General features: G+C 33.1%; 2 protein-coding genes across 2 annotated transcripts; one reads left to right on the top strand and one right to left on the bottom strand.

Moving 5' to 3' along the window:
- The first annotated feature begins 1,241 nt into the window (after positions 1-1,241).
- LOC107887593 (pentatricopeptide repeat-containing protein At5g61990, mitochondrial-like) lies at positions 1,242-4,930 on the top strand. The gene has a single exon (NM_001326743.2). It carries the CDS (start codon positions 1,333-1,335, stop codon positions 4,402-4,404), a length of 3,072 nt encoding a protein of 1,023 aa, NP_001313672.2. The 5' UTR covers positions 1,242-1,332; the 3' UTR covers positions 4,405-4,930.
- A 117-nt stretch (positions 4,931-5,047) lies between these two features.
- LOC107886206 (ADP-ribosylation factor GTPase-activating protein AGD1) lies at positions 5,048-19,827 on the bottom strand. The gene is made up of 20 exons (XM_016810078.2): positions 19,616-19,827; positions 19,068-19,144; positions 18,136-18,236; positions 17,455-17,525; positions 16,636-16,698; positions 15,934-15,978; positions 14,971-15,036; positions 14,800-14,847; positions 14,622-14,717; positions 14,491-14,532; positions 13,129-13,338; positions 12,880-13,011; positions 12,576-12,800; positions 12,336-12,422; positions 11,789-12,124; positions 6,305-6,444; positions 6,143-6,236; positions 5,913-6,078; positions 5,572-5,818; positions 5,048-5,429 (listed from the first exon to the last, which is right to left on the bottom strand). The coding sequence occupies exons 1-20, from the start codon at positions 19,658-19,660 to the stop codon at positions 5,324-5,326; spliced, it is 2,397 nt and encodes a 798-aa protein (XP_016665567.1). The 5' UTR covers positions 19,661-19,827; the 3' UTR covers positions 5,048-5,323.
- Positions 19,828-20,825: the final 998 nt, after the last annotated feature.

Below are 20,825 nucleotides of genomic sequence, written 5' to 3'. Positions count from 1 at the left end.
ATCAGCATGTAATTGACAGTATTGGATATGAAAATTGAAAACTATCAACACACCTTTCTAATATGCATTGTTCTCTCCCCTATTTTCTATTCTTCTATTCTCTTCTCTTCTCTTTCTCGGATTTTTTATTTCGTTCTTAACAAATTTATCTTGGTTGAGAAAGTAAGGTCAGGAGATAAGCAAGTATCAATCAACCGATTAGTTAATTAGAGGCCGAGAGGTAATAATTAGTTAATCGGTAGCTAATCAACCTTAAAACCCTAATTCGAAGTTAGTTACAAACCTTGAAGCGAGTTAATCTTCCTGATTGGTTTATTGATTAAGTCGTTTGTTTATTTTTCTTGTTTATTCATTTTAGTTAATTAAATTATCTCTTTAATCTATTTTATGATTTATCGTAATATAGGAATTAATTACTACTACTTAGACTTATTACTGTAAAAATATTTTCATAATTTACTCCATCCTCCCTTAGGTACGATTCTTATAATACTTTCAAGTATTTCATTTTACTAACTATATTACAATTCAATTTGTGCAATTGCGAACACTGCCGTTCTAAATTCTTATATATTTTTTGTGTTATATTTTATTACTCTAAACGACAACTCATTTATAAGCGACAAAAATTTAAAATATTAATTCATCTCTCTCTTTATATTTTCGTACCTAACAAAAACAATACTCTTGATTTTTATAGATTAAATTAGTTCTGTCAATTATAACACTAAACATTTTTTAAAAAAAAGTAAAAAACTTAACTTTATTTAGTTTATATTAATTATTAACATAGCTTTAAATTTTTTTAAAAATTAATTTTTTTTAATGTTCTCTATGTTGGTTTTATAGTTCATGTTTAAAGTTTATAGTTCACTCCCAAAAATATTCTCTTTAATGTCTGGATTTTTTTCATTGAAAATACAAAATATCTTACCATAACGCTTAATAATTTTATATTATTTTTTATATTTAGTTTAATTAATTTTAAAGTTCAATAAATTAATTAAAATTACCTTAAAATAAATTATTTAAAATTTTATATTTAAAATTTCTTAATTTTAACATAAACTAATATAATTTGAAGTTTACTTTTAGATATTTATAAATTTAAAATTAAAATGCTGAGGTGTTCGATTTCGTTGACTGAAAAGCTTAAACCGGGATTTTAATTAGAGTACAAATACATGGGCCAAACAGCCTAGAAAAGTGAAGCCAAAAGCCCACCAAAGTGTGCTGTAAACGTTCCCCTTCCTCGCTGATTCTTTTATCTTTTTCTGTTTTTCGCAGACTAAAAGCGTCTCCATTTTTTCACCTTGAAAATCCTTCAAAACAATGCGTTTATCTTCAAAGCAAACGGTCTATTGTTTCACGAAATCAAGGCTCTCTCGTCTCAAATCGGCTTCCCTTTGTACATCAGCTTCAAATGACGCCGAAGCCGTGGAAATCGCTTCTATCCTCAGTAAAAATGACTGGAAACGACTTCTTGAAACATCATCAGAATTGACAAGCAAGCTGAACCCAGAAATAGTTCACTCCGTTCTTCTCCAAAACTCGATTCATGATCCCGAACGCCTTTTCAGTTTCTTCAACTGGGCAAGTCAGCAATCCCCGAACCCTCAAAATTTGGATTCTTTTTCTTTTCTAGCAGTTACTTTATGTAATTCGAAGATGTTTCGTAAAGCCACTATTGTTTTAGACAGCATGGTTAGGACTAGAAGGCCCGTTCAGGCCATTTTGGGTTCAATTATTAGGTGCTGGAAGGGCTATGAAGGGAATTATGTCGGGGTTTTCGATATTTTGATTGGTTGTTATAAGAAAATGGGTTCTTGGAACGATGCTGTTTATGTTTTTTTGGGTGCTAAAGAAGTTGGGGTTTTGCCTGGTTTGGCTTGTTGTAATAACTTTTTAGGTGATTTGCTTAAGGTAAATAAGTTGGATTTGTTTTGGAAGGTTTTCAATGGGATGATAGATGCTAAATTGGTGCCTGATGTTTATACTTTTACCAATGTGATTAATGCTCATTGTCGAGTAGGGGATATTGAGAAGGCAAAAAGGGTGTTTATGGATATGGAGGAGAAGGGATGTAGCCCTGGTTTGGTTACTTATAATGTTATGATTGGTGGACTGTGTAAAGCTGGTGCTGTTGATGAAGCATTGAAGTTGAAAAACTCCATGAGTCGGAAGGGTTTCAACCCTGATGCATATACTTACAATACGGTTATTAATGGGTTTTGTAGGCATAACAGATTTCAGGAAGCAAAATTGATGATGGAGGAAATGCGTTGTGCAGGCTTAAATCCTAACCATTTTGCTTACACAGCTTTGATTGATGGGTTCATTAAACGGGGGAGCATGGCCGAGGCTTTCCAAGTCAAGGATGAGATGGTTGCTTGTGGAATTAAACCGAATGTGTTCACGTATAATGTGCTTATTGGTGGGGCTTCTAAGGCTGGTGACTTGGAGAAAGGAAAAGCTCTGTTCGATGAGATGGTTTTGATTGGCATCGGACCTGATGCACAAACATTTAGTCTTATGATCCAGAGTTATTGTCGACAAGGGAATTTTCTCAAGGCCCATGAATTGTTTGAAGAGATGAAGGAACACAACTTGACACCCACGATGTACACTTATAATGGTATAATTAGTGGATTATGTCACTGTGGAGATCTTGGTCGAGCTAATTATGTTTTTGAGGCAATGATTAAGGTAGGGTTGAAGCCCAACGTTGTTATGTATACAAATCTGATAAAAGGTCATATTCAGAAAAGTAGATTCAAGGAAGCAAGAAAGATTCTCAACAGAATGATGGAGAATGGACAAATGGCTGATATCTTTTGTTGCAATACTCTTTTAAGTGGCTTATGTAAGTCCCAAATGATGGACGAAGCAAGGAGCTTCTTAGTCGAAATGGTTGACAGGGGGTTGAAGCCTAATGAAATTACCTATGGGACTTTAATCCATGGATATGCTAAGGCCGGGGAAATGGAGGCAGTAGAAAGGTGTTTCAGAGAGATGCGTAGTTATGGTATAGCTCCAAATAATGCTATCTATACTATATTGATTAATAGCCTTTGCAAAGTGGGAAATGTAACCGAGGCTCTGTCGACATTTAGGCACATGTCTGAAAAAGGTGTGCTCCCAGACATAAAGACTTACACTGCACTCATCCACGGCCTTGCAGCAAATGGTAGAATTAATGATGCAATGCAACTGTTCTCTCAACTTGATGAAAAGGGTATAGTGCCTGATGTATTCACTTATACTTCTCTCATTTCTGTCTTTTCTAAGCTTGGTGATATGGAGGCTGCTCTCAACCTTTATGATAAGATGTGTCAAAAGGGCATTGCTCCTAATATTGTTACATATAATGCAATGATTGATGGTCTGTGTAAGTTAGGTGACACCGAGAAAGCTAGGAGGGTGTTTAATGAAATCGCACAGAGAGGCTTGGCACCTAATGTCAAGAGTTATTCTATAATTATAGATGGATATTGCAAATCTGGAAATTTAACTGAGGCATTTCAGTTACTGGATAAAATGCCCTCAAAGGGTGTTCCACCTGATAGTTTTACTTATTGTGCCCTTATTGACGGATGCTGTAAAGGAGGAGAATTGGACAAGGCGCTCTCTTTGTTTTCTGAAATGTTGCAGAAGGGTTTTGATCCCACCTCTTCTTTCAATGCATTGATCAATGGGTTATGCAAGACGGGGAAACCAAATGAAGCTATGAGGCTGTTAGAAGACATGGCCAGTAACTGTATTACACCAAACCATAGAACCTATACAATCCTAATTGATTATCACAGCAAGGCAGGAAGGATGGAAGAAGCCGAAATTCTCTTTTTGGAGATGCAAAGGAGGAATCTGGTTCCGAATGTTGTAACTTACAACTTGCTTTTACATGGTTACTACAGATTAGGGAGGAAAGCAGAGATGTTTGATCTTTTCGAGTCCATGGCTGCAAAAGGGGTTGAACCTGATGAAATTATTTATCGTCTTATTGCTAATGCTTACTTGGAAGAAAATAGTTTGATTGGAATGTTGAAGCTGTTGGATGAAATTCTAGTGAAGGATGTTGTGTTCGATAAAAATCCCACTTTTCTGCTGCTGGACGCTGTATGCAAAAGAGAGGAGTTTTCGGAAGTTCCAAAGTCACTTGAAGAAATGGCAGAACAAGGACTTAAGCTCAGTCCAATTACATGTCACAAGCTTGTTCATGGTTTTCATGATAAGGGAAATCCAGAGAAAGCAGAATGGATTCTTGAGAGCTTGGTCCGGTTCGGATGGATTCCAAACACCACCACTGTGAATAGCATTATTGATAAAGAAAATGATGTTGCAAACTTGGAGAGCCCTAACAATTCTCCCAAGCAAGCAACGTGCGGAGTTGCTTGTCAAGTGTAAAAACTACGGGAGAAAAAGTTACCATCTGTTCTTTCTTTTCACTTCAGTTAAAAACTTCCTGAATCACTAATGGAGCAGGCTCATGCTAGTGCTAGAGTAGACCAACTCAGCCAGGCTCAGAAATCATGGTGTTTTCGAAACCATCTGGAAACTTGTCGTGTTGGATGCTTCCTATCAAAGTGGAAGGTTCAGGTGAGCAGGACACTCGGAAAGGTCAGTGATAGTAACTAACTTACATGTAAGCGCTGAATAAGCAATGTAGGCGGCAGGAGTGGAAGTGTTTGTCACATTGTTTAGGCCTCAAAGATTTGTATTATTACTATTAGTTTTCATTCTTCTTAGCTGTTGGATAATTTATACCTTCATCATCAATTACAAGCAAGCTTTTGGCTCTCAATATGACATTAATACTTTTAGCTTCTAATTCCCTGTAATAAATATGAGACTACGACAAAAACACAAGGTTAATAAATACGAATATAGTATAATTGAATACGACTGAATATGTCGCAATACATTTAAATGCACTTGTTTTTGTATTTAAGATTTTGATGTTACATTATATTTTATCACTCTCTCGAAAAAGAAAAAAGACCATTCTCTTATAAAACTTATAATACATTTAAATGCATGAGCTACCCGATCCTCAAATAAAATTTTCATATATATATATATATAAAAGAAATAAATAGAACCTAAAAATATAAGCTACTAAAACAGAGTATCCAAAGGAGCCACCAAGATGGTGGTGGGAATTGCATATAGTCATATACTTGAAGAAAGCTATGAATTATGATGCAGTTTCACATGGGGTAAAGCCAAACTTTCAACTTTGTCTGCTAAAAGCCCTAATGTATGGTTGATTTCTTCCATTCCGGGTCTTTGACGTTCCCTTCTGGGGTTGTGATATACTATACTATCATTCTGTTAAGAATGGCAAATCCTCATGATCATCAACACCTGATGCTAATGCAAGCTGAATAGGAGTGTGACCTTCTCCGTCTACAGCATGTGGATCTGCTCCCCTGCAATTCGGTTGCATTCATGGTAGTGGGAAAGATAACCAGTGTAAGCGAAATTATATCTGTCTAAAAAGGATAACATACCCCAAAAGCGGAAACTTATGAAAATTATGAACAAAAAAAAGTAAGAAAATGAAAAAGTCACCTTGTAAGAAGCAATTTTGCTATTGCAAAATTCCTGCCAATGACACAAATATGGAGTGGCATCCGACCTCTTGAATCGGACGCATTTATATTTGCTCCATACTGAAGCAGCAGCTCCACCATGCAGATATCGGTGGTTAAGCAGGCAAGATGAAGTAGTGAACAACTGTCGGGATGCTCCTTCTCGATCTGATCTTCGTTTTTATTTAACGAGTTCAAAGATCTTGATGAGGGGTCCAGAGAGTCAACTGCAAAGCAATCAAAGTCGTAATTAAAGGATTTCTTTGGTTTTTCCTATTACATACATTAATCTGGAGTTGTGGACAGAGGGGGAGGATGTACAATATGATGCATGACCATAAATTGTATTCACATCAGCCCCATAGCAAACAATGTAGCGGTATACAGCCCTTGGGTCATTAGAACGAACACTTTCCCACACCTCTTCTGCTACAGAGTGGAGACGCCGTTTGTCTGTTATCTTAGGAACAAAAGCTTTCTCTGCATACTGAAATAATCGGAAACCGTCAACTCTACATCCGTAGGAAAAACTAGATAATTCGGAGCAATACCTTTGCATGAATGAACAACTCCTTCACTGAAATGGGATCATCGTGAGTAGGTTTCATTTTCACAAGTTGCTTATGTCCTTCAGAGTTGGAAGAACTACAACAAGAAGTAAAAAGGTTCATCATAGGAAGAGTTCTCCCATCAAATCAAATAGTCTGACTTACCCCGCAGGTATAACAGTTCTTGTAGGTCCCGAGTGCAACAACTCCTCCCAGATTGAGTTCACATAGATATTTCCCAGTGATTGAAACAAATCCAACACAGACGGTTCCCACACTTTAACATCAAGTGTCAGTGATCTTACCTGGGTAAAAGGTTATATAAAAACTGCATGACTAGGCAATTAAACATACATACAGCAAATAATGGTTGCATGAGGATAACATAAAAATGATAACAAGTCCAACTCCTGAAGAATTCCGAGGGAAAAAAAAAATATTTCAAGTCCTTGGACCGAGCAAAATTTGTAGTACAGACAAACTAGATAACATGGTTAAAACAGTAGTCACTGTTCCTGTTGTTTACATCTTCCTAACTTACCAAACCAAATATATAATGCTCTACAAATATTCCCTGATCCCTAAATTTCTTCAAGGAATATGTGTTTGTTTTAGGTTGAGTACAAGTTAACAAATGGGCCAAACCAAAATGTATGTCCAAGAGACGCATGGTAACGACAAATAAAGTGTTACATTGCACACTTTGTTATCCTAACTTTCATAATTTTTAATTTTAGGTGTCAAAATAAAAGAAAAAAAATTATCACTCATTTCGAATTAATTTTATTTTTTTAAATTGATTTTTTTTACGACAAATTAAATTATTCAACTATAGACTTAAAATTTCTCCTATAACTCAATTTCCTGCAAATATTCAAAGTTTTCCTTTTCCTTTAAAAAACCCATGGTTCCTTTTTGCTGGAAAAAAACTTAAATTTATCATAAAAAAGGACAACATTAAAGGAAATTAAAAAAATAAAATAACTCTTTTTGTAAAAACTAAAATTTTTCTATAAAAATCTAAATAATTCCATGTAAAATATCAAATTATTCCCTTTAAAGAAAAAAAATAAAATTAATTCTACAAAGGAAAAATAAAAGAAATTAAAAAGACAAAATAGATTTTCCAAGTAAAAATTCAAGTTTTTCTCCATAAGACCAAAGTTTAATTCTTAAAAAAAATTAAGGAAATTTAAAAAAATATCAAAATGAAAACTTACTAAAATTAAGTGATTAAAATAAGTGTATAATAACATTGCCTAATTCCAAATTAATGGCAAGTGATCAAAATAAAAATGATTTGTAACAACAGTGCCCTTTGTGCAATTTTTAATTTTTCGTCACCGAAAATAAAAACTATAGAAGTTGGTTACCAATGTGTAATTTACCCAAATAGAAAGCTAAAACAAGATATTTCTCTCAGCTTCCCTATAGGTGTAAGGCATGCTTAGTTTCGTTCCTTAGCTCTTTTTTTCCAGTCCTGTAAAAAGGTTTCAAAAGGTCAACAACAGTATGTCACTGTGGAATTTTCTTAACATTCCTATGTAAACATTCATTAAAGGGATACAAAGCCTTTTCTGTTATTCCTATTCTTAAGTCAACTATGGGATTCTCAACATCAAAACATGTTAATAGCTTTATCGTTGACCACTAGTATACATGCCTATGTATACATTCATTCCAATACACAAGTGAGAGATAATTCACTCTAAGAGTTGTTTGTTTTACTGAAATTAATTTTTAGAAATTAATTTTTGAAAAATAATTTATTTTTCTAGAAAAGTTAATATTTTTTGACGTTTGGAAGAATTTGTATAAAATATTTTCTATTGTTTGGTAGATTTCTTAAAAATATTTTATAAAAGTTATTTTCAATTAAACAAACATACAATTGAGATTTTCTTATTTTTTTATTGTTTAATTGAATTTATTTTTATCTATAATTTTATATTTTACATTGTTTTTATATATATTAAAAATATTATATTGAATTCAGATTCATTACGTCATTTTTTAATTACATGACTACTAAGTAAGTATTTTTTATTTAAAAATGTGACATCAACAAAATTGAAAAAAAATTAACGATGTCAATAATTGAACTTAATTTTCAAAATTAAAAAGTAAAAGGACTAAATTCTTGAAAATAAAAGTACGAAGACTAAATTACAAATATGTGAAGTACACATATACTTATGACATATTTTAACATTTATATTACAAAACATTTATTATTAATATATTTATAATTATAATAAATATTTATTATTAAAATATTAATATTAAATATTTTCAATAATATGTGAATAATATTATTCAAAATTATTATTTTTAAAATTTATTATTAAAATAAAATTAAAATATTAAATAATTTATTATATGACTAAATATAAATAAAATAAGTATGTTTAATAATATTAAAAAATATAATATTTTGAATATTTTTAAAAATAAAATAAAATTTATTATCAATATAACAATATTAGGTTTGATTTAAATTAATTTTTATATAAAAATAAAATTATTTGTAGATAAATTTTTTTCCAAAAAATAATTTACGTTTTTCAAAATAATAAATGACTTATTCTATTTTGACATGTAAGTTATTTTTCCTTAACCAAACTATTTTTTGTAAAATAAATATAAAAAAATACAAAAATATATTTTTAATAAAACCTTTTACATCTCAACAAACCCAACTCAAATTTTTTCTAATCTTTTTTACTTACATTTTCTACATGGTGTCAGAGCCTTCTTTTCAAACCCTAGAAATAAGTTTTTTTTGGTACTTACTATCTTAGCCTCTGTTTCTTCTCTCACCACCGCCCTTAGAAGTGTCGGAACACCATCCTCGACGAACCCCTAAAGTTTGGTGTCTATCAAGCCTGCCCATGAGTCTCACACACCACCAATAGTATTTTGCGCTATTTTTCACACGTCGGAACATGACGCCCACCTCGTCAAAATTCTGACTTCTGCTTGCTGTTACCGGTCTTGTAGCCATATTTTCTACAACCCTTTACTTCACTGAGTCCAAATAGTGTTGATTCAAAAGTCACCTTTTTTTAACTAATATATTTGGCTTCTGTAAGTATCTTATTATAAGAACTTTTGTGTTTGAATTTCAAATCTTTTAGAATGGCAGAAAAGAAAATTGTTGCAATTAGTTCAGATAATCCCTACAACCTTCTAGCTTCCACTAAGGTGTTTTTTCAAATGAAATTCAGAATCTCAAGCATCTTCTGTCCCAAATTGATTCCAATGCAACATCTAATTTTGTGAAGTCAAGTAATGCATTTAATGCGTATGTAATTCACAAAATGCCTCTCAAAGCTCTTCATTTGAAGAGTCTCTTAAAAGTTTTTGAAGGGAAAAGAGATTATACAGCTCCTCCAAAAGTATTTGGATGTATTTGTTTTGTTCATACTGAGAGTGTTGGAAAGTTGGATCCACAGGCCTTTAAATGCATATTTATTGGGTATTCTCCTATAGAAAAAGGTTGAAAGTGTTATCATCCTCCATCCAGAAGGTATTTATGAACATTGCTTTCAAAGAAAATGGATCTTATTTTGGCACAGTCCAATCACCTCCTCGGGAGAGAATGGAAGAGAAGAGATGATGACTATGCCTAGTTCTGTTACATTGGAAGATTTTATTCGAAGAAAAGAACCTATTCAAGGGGAGACTATTGGGGGCTTGGATAAACCGGATTTAAGAACTTACTCAAAGAGAAGTAAGGCATAAGAGAGAAGGCATAAGAAGTCTTCTTGCATCCTAGTCAGTGCCAAAAATCTTCTTTTCCTAGTGAGTCATTTTATGATCCCAATTCAACTAGTGATTTAGATTTATCCATTGCTCAAAGAAAAGGTGTCAAGATTTGAACTAAACTTTCTATATCTAATTTTAGTTCTTAGGATTCCTCGAGTCCTTTCTATAGAGCCTTTGTCTTATCCTTATCATTTATTTGTGTCTATTCCAAAAGATTAGCAGGAAGCTTTCAATGATCCAAGACGGAAATGAAGGCTTTAGCAAAGAACGAGACTTGAGAACTTGTTATTCCTCCGTAGGAAACTAACTGGCTGGTTGCAAGTGGGTGATTACTGTGAAACACGAGGCTGATGGTTCTATTGAAAGGTTCAAAACTAAACTGGTAGCTTAGTGTTTCACTCAATCCTATGGAGTGGACTATCAAGAGATATTTGCCCTTACCACCAAGATGAACATCATCAGAATCTTGTTATCTTATGCAACCAACCTTGATTGGGACTTGTAATAGTTTGATATGAAAAATGCATTTTTACATGGAGACTTAAAAGAAGACGTTTATATGGAGACCCCTTCAAGTTTTGACGATGAAAAGACACGAGGAAAAGTATATAGATTGAAGAAAGGCTTGTATGAGTTGAATCAATCTCCTAGAGCATGGTTTGACAAATTCAGTAAAGCCACGACCACTTTTAGCTATCAATAGAGCAATGCTAATCATATACTCTTCATAAGACATTGCAAGGGTAAGATTACTTTTCTTGTAGTTTATGTTGATGACATAGAGATGATAGGGGATGACAAAGAGGAGATTACTCAATTAAAGAGGCTCTTGGTTCAAGAAATTGAAATCAAGACCTTCAAAAGCTGAAAAATATTTTCTGAAAATTGAAGTTGCCAGATAAAAAAAAAAAGGGGGATTTTCGTTTCTCAAAGGAAATATATTTAGATCTTTTGAAAAAATTCGATATGATAGGTTGCAAACCGAAAGAGTCACTGACTGAAAGCAATCATAAACTGCAAGCAAAGATTGTAGAGTTAGTGGATAAAGAAAGATATCAAAGATTGATAGGCAGATTAATTTAGTAAGTCAATTTATTTATGATCCTCAAAACTAACAAAAGTGTAATACCCGAGGGGGAATTAAATTTGCCAAGAAAAGACAAATTATACTTATATTGTGACAACAAGTCTGCTATGAGCATACTCAAAATTCAATGCAACATGATCGAACGAAACATGAAAAGATCAATCGGCGCTCCACCAAAGAGAAATTAACAATTGGTGTCTTGAGTTTAGTTCATGTGGTATCTGATGAGCAGTTAGTTGAGGTGTTCAGCAAATGATTAAACAATAGGACTTCTCATAATTTGGTTTGCAAATTGGGCATGTGTGATATCCATGCACCAACTCGGGGAGTGTTGGCATCTTCATAGTTGACCAAACAGCGGACAAATTGACAGCTTAGCAACATTATACGAATTACATGATTATAGGAATCATATCACTGATTTTGTGGGATTTTACTATTATTTACAACTTGCATTTCTTCCTTAGACTTGTACCTTAGTATAAATACTTATGTAAACATTCATTCCAATACACAAGTGAGAAGTAACCCACTCTAAAATTTTCTGATCTCTTTACTTCTCTAAAATTTTCTAATCTCATTACTTCTCTTTTCTACAAAACATTTTGAATGTTGAGTCAAAAGTAAATATTTTCACTTAGAAAGAAAAAGAAAGCTACTTCAGCTATTTAGATCCTTCTATATTTGAAAGGTCCAATCGCCCAAACAAAAGCTTTTTCAAGAAAATATTGAACATCTGCCAATAGCATTTCTTAGAAAGACATAAGGTTCCAGAGCAAATTTATACGGCATACCTTTGATATATGTACACCAAGATTGCGGTGAACTCCGGAACATTCAATGCATATAAGTAGACCAAGGTTTAAAGATGCCCAGTCTGGCTCAGGTGCACCACAATCAGCACATTTATGATTCCCGGCTACTTTTCTTAAGATATCAATTGGCTTTTCACTCTTTCCGCAATATTCTTGATGCTGCGAACTTCTAGGTATGTCTAAAAGACTTCCAGGTGAGAGATTCTTACATTTATATTGTCCAATTGACATCGGATAACCATCAGGGTACGCTACTAGTGAACTGTTATCACTAGTAAAGTAATCACCACTTCCGGCGCGGAAAGCAGAGAGACACTGACATAAACGTTGCATGGAGAAAGAAATCAGAGGATACGTAGTGAGGAAAACTTGATTGATGCCTCCTTTTCACAATCCAAGAAAATAAACTTTTAAGAAAATTAAACAAATATGCATCTCATTTTGTTTTTTGGCTGAGGAAGAAGAAAGATTGCACAGTTCAATGCTTTTTCCCACATTTTGTTTAGAGGAAAGTTTAGTCAATTACCTTCTCAGGTGTTTGGGAACTCAGTAAGGAAGTAATCACTCCAGTTATTTTTTCAATCCAATCCCTTTGGTCTAGTGCATTTTCTGCCTGCATTGCCAAGTGAATTCTTTCAGCAATTTATTGCTAATTTAATCATTTCCACACTTAATAACCACAAAATATTACCAAGAAATAAATTCTAGTAAAAAATGAAAGCATCGGTTATGCATTCACCACAAAATTGAAATGTTGAACAAATACCTGCAATGTATAAATTTTTGTAGGTGAGATAATTCTGAAACAAAACATTAAATCTGTTTGATCTGCGTCAAACTTGATTGTTGATGTCAACAAGTTTACTGTATGGCGGGTAACAGATTTTTCATCAGGTACAGCACTATGGTTATGAGAAGAAAGCCATCGGCTCAGCAGCCCAGGACCATTTTCAGAACTACTCCTTTGAATAGTAGACGGACTTCCAGCTGCCTGAATGAGTACAATTTAGTATGGGAAAATTTTACTGCCCATATTATTATTGTAGGTGAGCTTTCATTTATGGGCTTACAGAAGACCAGGCAAATGGTTTACGATAGTAGTACAGCATCCCGCGACTATCGAGAACAAAAAATCTTCTCTTCCAATCACCTCTTAGGTTTGAAGAACGTTTTGAAAGATAACCTTGTCGTATGGTTTGAACCTGAGTAAAAGTAGTTTAAAAGAATGAAATGCAAAGAAACTCCTTTAAAAATACAAAATCATTTAAATTAAAACTAAGATAAAGATTATCTAAGAGAACCATGCAAAAGGACATCACCTTTCCCTTCGCAGCAGATTCCATAACTGCCTCAATAACTTTTTGGGATCCCCTTGTAAAAGGTTGCATTCCATCGGCTGCAGGAAGACCAGCATTGCTTAACTGTTTACTTTCTCGATCTATCTGCCTAATATGTTCTTGCATCCTTTCACATAGAGATTCTTGCTCATAGTTCGAACACTCCCTAGACTGTTGTGCGTAAGCTAAGACCTGCAACCCAGAAGCACTAGTATCAGAAGTTCGAGAGATGAAAATTTCAAAGATGGAAGAAACAAGTTTCTGAGGTAAACTTTATTCGCAGAAAACTTGAGAAAAAAATACTTATTTCCTCATTCCAAGTTTCCCAAGGAATTGCTTGCTTATGGGAACTCTGTTGGACTCCACAAATCAGTAAAGGAACTGGATTCAGATGTAGAAATGGAGGGAAAATAAAACTGATTCTCTTGAGGCAAAGTTTTTTCTCTTTACTAGTGGGAAAAAGGTTTGTCAAAGCAGTGTTTGTGAAGAAAATGGGATTCAGGCTTATGACTTCCATCTACTTGGACTAACCCAAGATACCGTGCTAGTGATTTCCACCAGAATAACAGTATCATCCCCCATGGTTCAATTGAAAAATAGATTTAAGAATTTTGAGTCATTATCAAATGCTACTGTGGACTAGTGTCATTTGATTTTTGCAGTAAAGTAGATAAGAAAGATCATATCTGAGCTCTTATCATATCTTTTTCTCAAGTAGAAATCAATCTGACTGTAGCAGGTAGCTGGCAATGACAAAACTTGTATTATAGCTCCATTAATGTGTCATGGGAGCTTAATTTAGCATTGTAGTCCAATGAAGTTTGTTTTGCATTCTCATATCGAGAATAAAGTCAACTATATTCTCAATGTTAGGATGATTGTTTAGTTTTATTACCTTTGGTCACCACAGACACTGGCAGCAAAAGTTTTGCTTCAATTACCGATAAATGCATAAGCTGGACAAGAAGAATTTCAACCCCATGGTTTCAGGGCACTAATTTTTTGCACCCCTCTTAGTTTTGCTATGACTTGATGAAATATTTGGCTTTCTCTGCGAGCTTCAACGTAATAACCTTCATCTCTAGAAGAGGTTTGTTGGTAGATTCTTTCAAAGGTTCAATTTGTAAGAAAAGCAATGTAAGAAAAAGTTAATAGCATGTCTCAGCTACTTTTTGTAGTTACGAAAGTTTTGGCAGCTAGTTTTAGCAGCTTCATTCAATCTCTTTTCTATTTTAAACAAGTTATAGACTGGATGAAAGAATCTTAAGACCTTTAGCATGTTAAAAGGTATTGAAAATTAATGTTTCGTTTCATCTTATAGGAGGAAAAGTTAAGATGACGAACCTGGTTAATGAAAGGTTCCATCTTATGTAAGAGTTCATATCCCTGCAAGGAACAAGGGTTCAGAAGTTGAACATATTAAAAAGATACCAACTGTAACAGGAAAACAAGTCATCATTTGAAATGTTCCACACCTGTTTGAAGAACCGTAGGTGAGCATCCATCATCCCACTAACAGCCTCCAAAAATTCAAATCTCTTTTTGGCTTCAAACTTGGAGAGAGTACTAACCTGGACACAGAACATGTACATTTGAAGCTTCAAGTAAACGAATATAAAAAAGAACAAGCACTTGTTGGCAAAAGTAACTTACCAGATTGAAGCGGGCTAGCTCAAATGAGGTTTTAGCAGTATGCAATTCCTGGAATGTCTCTCTACCAAATTAGATTTTGAAAGATAATGGTTAACCATTACAAAATAGCCCAACATTTTATGCACTTGTAGGATAAACTTTGGGTCAAGAAAAAGTTAATATTGTATATACCTCCTCTATGGCTGCAGCTACATCAGTCCTAGTGCTTTTCCTTAAAGACAGAAACTTCTCTCGTGCCTGTATGCCAAAATGGGCAAAAACACCAATGGCCACCATAAAGAATATACCAGCTATAATGTTTTACAGGACTAACTTTACAAAAATAGTTTACTAAAACCAGTTCTCAGGTTCATAACGCCTGGTTGTTTCAATACTAAATGAAGTCTTATGCATGCATTACTCATAAGAATATCAAATGATTACTGCTGATTGGAAAGAAGACTTGATTTAGGTTTACTCTTTTTTTTAAAGGCTTCAATTTAGGTTTCCTTGATTGTTGCTTTAGCTACATGCAATTTGTTTCATCAAAGTTGCTAAGGAAACCATTATTGCTTAATATAAGAAAATAATTTAAATGAAGTAATGAACATGCTTTTCAAATATAATTATTTTGTAGAAAAAAAACCAGCCATTCTTTTATTTATAAACCTTCATTTTAATTTATAATTATTTAAAGTATCATCGGTTATTTTTATATAAACATTCCTTTTTCCATTTACTTACAGAAACCAAAAGCAAGTAGCAAAGGAAACAACCAAACAGAGGCCTTATGATAATGTTGAATTGGCCCTGTTCCCTATTGCCACCATTCCCCCTTCTGGTTTTTGAGTGCGTCATCAAAAATCAACATCAAGGAAAGTTTACAAATGGTATTCTAGAATGTGGAATAACCTATCAAAATGTCGTTGGTAACATGGTATTTTCTATTTTCAAAAAGATCTGCATATGCTTCAAAGGTCCAGAAATTTTCTACCCATTCATTATCAATAAATTTAAACTTACAATCAATAATCATCACGATGATTAGAGGCATCCTTAATACTATAGAACTGAATCATAAAGAAGGTAAAGAAAAAGAAATGTTTAAAAAGGTAAAGAAAAAAGAACTGTTTAACTTTTTGATTTGAAATTCACCTGATCATATGTAAGTGAAGCCTTGTCGAAAGGTTTTCGGGCATCCTGAAACAATGGTTTAACAGTGGGTCAGAAAACATGTGAGAAACCAGTTCACATCATCAAGACTGTCACGTATGAAGTTGTTTCATTATGTGAGTGAACTCAGACAGAAGCTGGTCACCCGAGTCTGCAGTGATATAGAAGCAGGTGACACCATTTGTAGCCAGGTAAGAAGGCGGTAAAAGAAGATAACCATAGACCTTATTCATCTAGGACAAATATGACAAGTAACTGAACTTATCCACTATGCATGCAGACAAATAAGGCATTAATGACACTCTGCTGTTCTCAAAAGTACCCTAGGAATTTTCAATGGTACATGTAGGCAAATCAAATGTCATAAAAGTGCCCACAACATTCTCATTTTTTAACTTTCTCCTTTCCAACAGCAACAAAGAGAAATATTCCGCTAAAAGTAAAAGTTGGCACTATTCTCCCAATATTGTTACATTAAATCATGTGAATATAAGTTAAGAAGTAAAAGAAGAATGGAGAAATTCTAAACAATATCGTCTTCATGCTTCATAACAAAGAAAACAGTGTAACTTCGGAGCTGAAACTAGTGATAACTAACAAAATATCAAGTTATTTTAATAAATAAAACGCCCGTCATTAAGATGAAAAGAACTTAGATGAAATATCTCAGATGATAAAAAGTACCTTGATATCTTGCAGATCGATATTGACAAACTGCAGCAACCTATCATTTAGCATGTGCTCTATCTGAAAAAAGTAAATTACATGTGTTAAAAGATGGAAGTAAATTAATTAAAAATATTTCACCATTTCTCATAAACTAACTACTTTGATAGGATGGAATAACTTAAAAAAAAAACACTTCTAATTGTAGCAGACAATGTCAAGCATATTGCAAGAGAGAGAATGACCTACCATAGAGCAGTTGAATGTGCTAGCAAATTTTAATGGAAGTGATGTGTCGTGTAAGGAAGTGAAAGAAATTTGACATAAGCATACAAATTATAATTGATGAACAACTACCCAGTTCATTCTTGTAAGATCACACCTTAATGTAATGCTATAGATACTTTAGGTGTAAATAAATCTTGAAGACCAAAATCCTACTTATTAAATCATTTAAATAGTTAAGGCCTGAATTTGAGTCTGAACATTTAGATTTGGAAACTTATACTTGCTCTAGAGGAGAAGAACCCAATCACTTTCCTTCTATTGTATCACAGGCATCTTCTTGTTGTGAATTCTTGAGGTTGGTCATTAGGTGCATAATTAAGACTTGCATTGTCCTTTTTCTTTGTAATTATTCATAATTTATACTAAAATTGCTCAAGATGAAACCGGTTCTACAACTACAAATTTTAATAGAGATTTATACTCCAAGAGTAAATCATACACAAATTTAAGTAATATCACCAAATTCGATAGTCAAAAACCCTACAGAAAATATAAACATATTACACAATGTTTTTAACAGTGTACCTCTGAAATCACAAAAGTCACTACCTGTGAGCGAAGAACTTCCTTGTATGAGGCAATTTCTCTTAATGCAACAGTGAAATTTGTCATGACTGGGCCTGAATTCCATCATTAAGAACAGCACTAATATGATGAGCAATTTATTGCATTTCCTGACCTTAAAAATCGACTTACTTTTTGTATACCAACCTTGACATCAGTTTAAGTAACACCATAACACCAAAATAGCAAAATGGCCTAATTTACATAATAAATGCATAAGTAGCAAAGTAAAACAAAATGTTGACCATACGAGATTATTGTTCAAAAAAAAAAAATCTTTTCAAGTATCTCCGTTTTAGTACATTTTATTGAAACTTAACAAATTCAGTAATTAGCATTGATTTGTTCAGTTTATCAAAGAATGAAACAAACATTTCTTCTTATGCATCTCCTTTTAAGTACCAATTTATAAAAATTTGACAAATTCAAATAATTAGCATTTATTTGTCCTCGAACAAATTTTTTAAAGCATTTGCCTGTTCCCAAGGTGATAAGGACACAGGACGTATGGACAACACAGAACGGATCAAAAGTAACACAGAAAATAGACGTGATAAATCCAATTAACACCATGCAATGCTTAGACGGACTTAGTCTTGAAGTAAATCGCAGCATATGCATTTTTAAGGTATTACTCAAGGAGGGTTAGGAAGCCAGAATATGTACCTCCAAAAGCAACACATATAGGATCATTTTGCTCCCCTCCAAAAGTTTCAAGGGCATTTACGAAAGCAAGGTCACCAGCATACCCCTCTACAAGCCCCTCTCTGTTATTTTAGAATAGACCATGTGAGATCATTCAATAATATAGAATTGGAAATACCTGTTATGTGGCTGAAAAAAAATTATATAAAAATTATATATTTTTTCGGAAAGAATTAGGTAAAATAAAATGACTAGTTTTCTCTTTAAAGTAAAAATTCATATATATCCCTAGTGGTTTTTAGAACTACTTGATTGAGGTGGTCAATTGATGTAACTTTGATTTGTGACCCTAAACTCAGTTAGAATTTCAATTATAGTAATATTAAATTCAAGCAAAAACAAAACTTGGACAGCAAGATAAAAAATTAACTATTCTTATTTGAAATTTTTGTGGACTTACCAATTTTTAGATAAACAGAAGAACTATTAGCTTGAGCTTGTGTTACTAGTTACAAGATATGAGTTTCAGTTTGTTAGCTCTTATATATCTTAAATTAGAAGATTAGTATTTAACAAATAGCATGTTATCACGTTATATCCCCATTCTCAAGGCTGCTCAGGTGGCCTGAGGTCTAAGAAGGGGTAAACAGAACAAAGAAGGAGATCTCCTCGACCATAAATAGGAAAGCAAGTGCATATCAAGCCATTGCTTGAGACACAATTAACAATTATGCATTAAAACTCATAAGCAGCTTCTAACTCCATGAGTTACTAACTATCTTCTTTGTGGGTTTTTCCCCCTTTTTCCACAGACTTGTCTTCTGCTTTATCAATGTAGAACAAACATTAGATATCAACAACTCAATAACACCACAATAAACATCAGTTAAGAGATTGCTCTTCAAAAAGGGTGTATGCAAACGATTGAAACAATAACAAAAATGTAAACCTACGTGTATTTTCGACATCCTTTATAAAACTTTAAACATCTTCCTCGCATCAACTCGGCGTTCTCTTCCAAGCATTGCATCTGTTTCAGTAACCAATACAACAATTACTGCCAATATACAAGATAAACTAACCTAAGCATAATGCAAAATTACTAATAATACTGAGATTGATTTTAAAATGTTAAATGAGCAAGTACTATTGAGCTTTCCATAAAAAATTACACTACTTAAAAGAAGCATAAGGTTCCATTTAAAGCAGAGCAAGAAATGTTATCGAAAAATAGAAACGTTTAATTTTTATTTTTGTTCTTTTTTTTTTCAAAATAAACAAGATGACTAAACGAATGAAATTACCATTAAAAGATTTTATTACAGGCAAATGCAGATTGATAAATAGTGAATTCATATGGAAATAGACAAAGAGATAACCTTATATTCCGCTTCTAGTTCTCTTAAAAGATTTAACTAGGCATGCGATCTAAATGAAAATTTCATTTTTTATCTGAAATAATTAGCGGCAAATAATTGCATCATTAAACAAGAAGAAGAACCTCTTGCCGAAGCATCGGTGTATCTTCGAGTTTGGTGAACTGCATTTTTGGAGAAACGCAGAATTTGGGTGGATCGTCTTCGTTTTGTGTAATGAAATTAATTATGAAAAATGAGAGTGAGAAATGGATTTTATTTTATTTGCGTTTTAGGTATGGGAGGCTTTGAGAAAAGGGCGCAAAATTAAGAATGGTGAAAAGAGATTTTCATTTTTGTAGTTAGAAACTTTGAACTTCCTCCGCGAACTTTTATGGCTGTAACTATTTTTTAAAAAACAATGACAATTCAAAACATAACCCGCCTTTTCTGCTTCTCTCTCCCTCTCTCTCTCATACTTCTTTCCTTTTTCAAAAATTACCAAAAAGTAATTGCATTTTGCTTTAAAAAAAAAGGCATAATTTAAAAGGGGGTTTCATTCTTATAAAATTATACGAACTATAAATAAAAGTGGTGACTGAATATTTCTTATATAAAATAATTTTGTTAAAAATTCTAAAAAATAATTATTAGACAACCATCTTACTAAAACATAGATAATAAAAAAACTCGAAAATAATTCTTAACCGTATGAAAGGAAAAGTATACTTAAGAGGTCTCTGTATTATAGGGACTGGATAAATTTAGTCTCACTATTATTAAATAGATTAACTTAGTCTTTATATTATTAAAAAGCATCAAATAAATCTAAGTTATAACAAAGTTAACATTTATTGTATAGAAAATGTCTTAAAATTATTATATTTTAATTGCGGTTCAATTCAAAACAAAGATTTTATTTATAGAAATATTAATATCTCTGGGAAATAGTTAATGACATTTTATTAAGTAAATGTTATGTCGCACTCGGTTTTCTTTAGGCCCTGAAAATTAATGGAGAGTTGGGAGTTAATTTAATAAAATAATAAGTTGGTGGGCTCTATCGGAAAACTTGAAAAATTTTGGTGGTTGATTGCCAATTAATTGGGAACCAATTTTGGTTCGGTTACGTTGGAACCGACTGGTTCCTTAGTGAGAGACAAAATGATGGTCGATGGATGGTTACTTGAGGCCTTGAACCGTGCGTAAGAAGGGTTATATATACGAAAGAGGAGGATTATTCTGAAGGTAGAATTCTCTTCATTTCTGTTTTCCTTTTCAATTGTCTTCTTCGGTTGCTCCAAAGAAGAGAAAATTAAGGAAATATTGCATGGGTAATGATCATGAGGATTGAAG

Source organism: Gossypium hirsutum, chromosome A03, assembly GCF_007990345.1.
Source record: "Gossypium hirsutum isolate 1008001.06 chromosome A03, Gossypium_hirsutum_v2.1, whole genome shotgun sequence".
Taxonomy (NCBI): domain Eukaryota; kingdom Viridiplantae; phylum Streptophyta; class Magnoliopsida; order Malvales; family Malvaceae; genus Gossypium; species Gossypium hirsutum.
The sequence above is the reverse complement of the archived record's forward strand: the minus strand, read 5'-3'. Positions and strand labels throughout refer to the sequence as shown.

Coding starts and splice junctions, on each gene's coding strand:
- LOC107887593 (NM_001326743.2), top strand. CDS start 1,333: ATGCGTTTATCTTCAAAGCAAACGGTCTATTGTTTCACGAAATCAAGG.
- LOC107886206 (XM_016810078.2), bottom strand. CDS start 19,660: ATGCAGTTCACCAAACTCGAAGATACACCGATGCTTCGGCAAGAG. Junction 15,979..16,635: donor TCGATCTGCAAGATATCAAG/GTACTTTTTATC, acceptor CCATTGTTTCAG/GATGCCCGAAAACCTTTCGA. Junction 12,801..12,879: donor AACCATTTGCCTGGTCTTCT/GTAAGCCCATAA, acceptor GTACTCATTCAG/GCAGCTGGAAGTCCGTCTAC.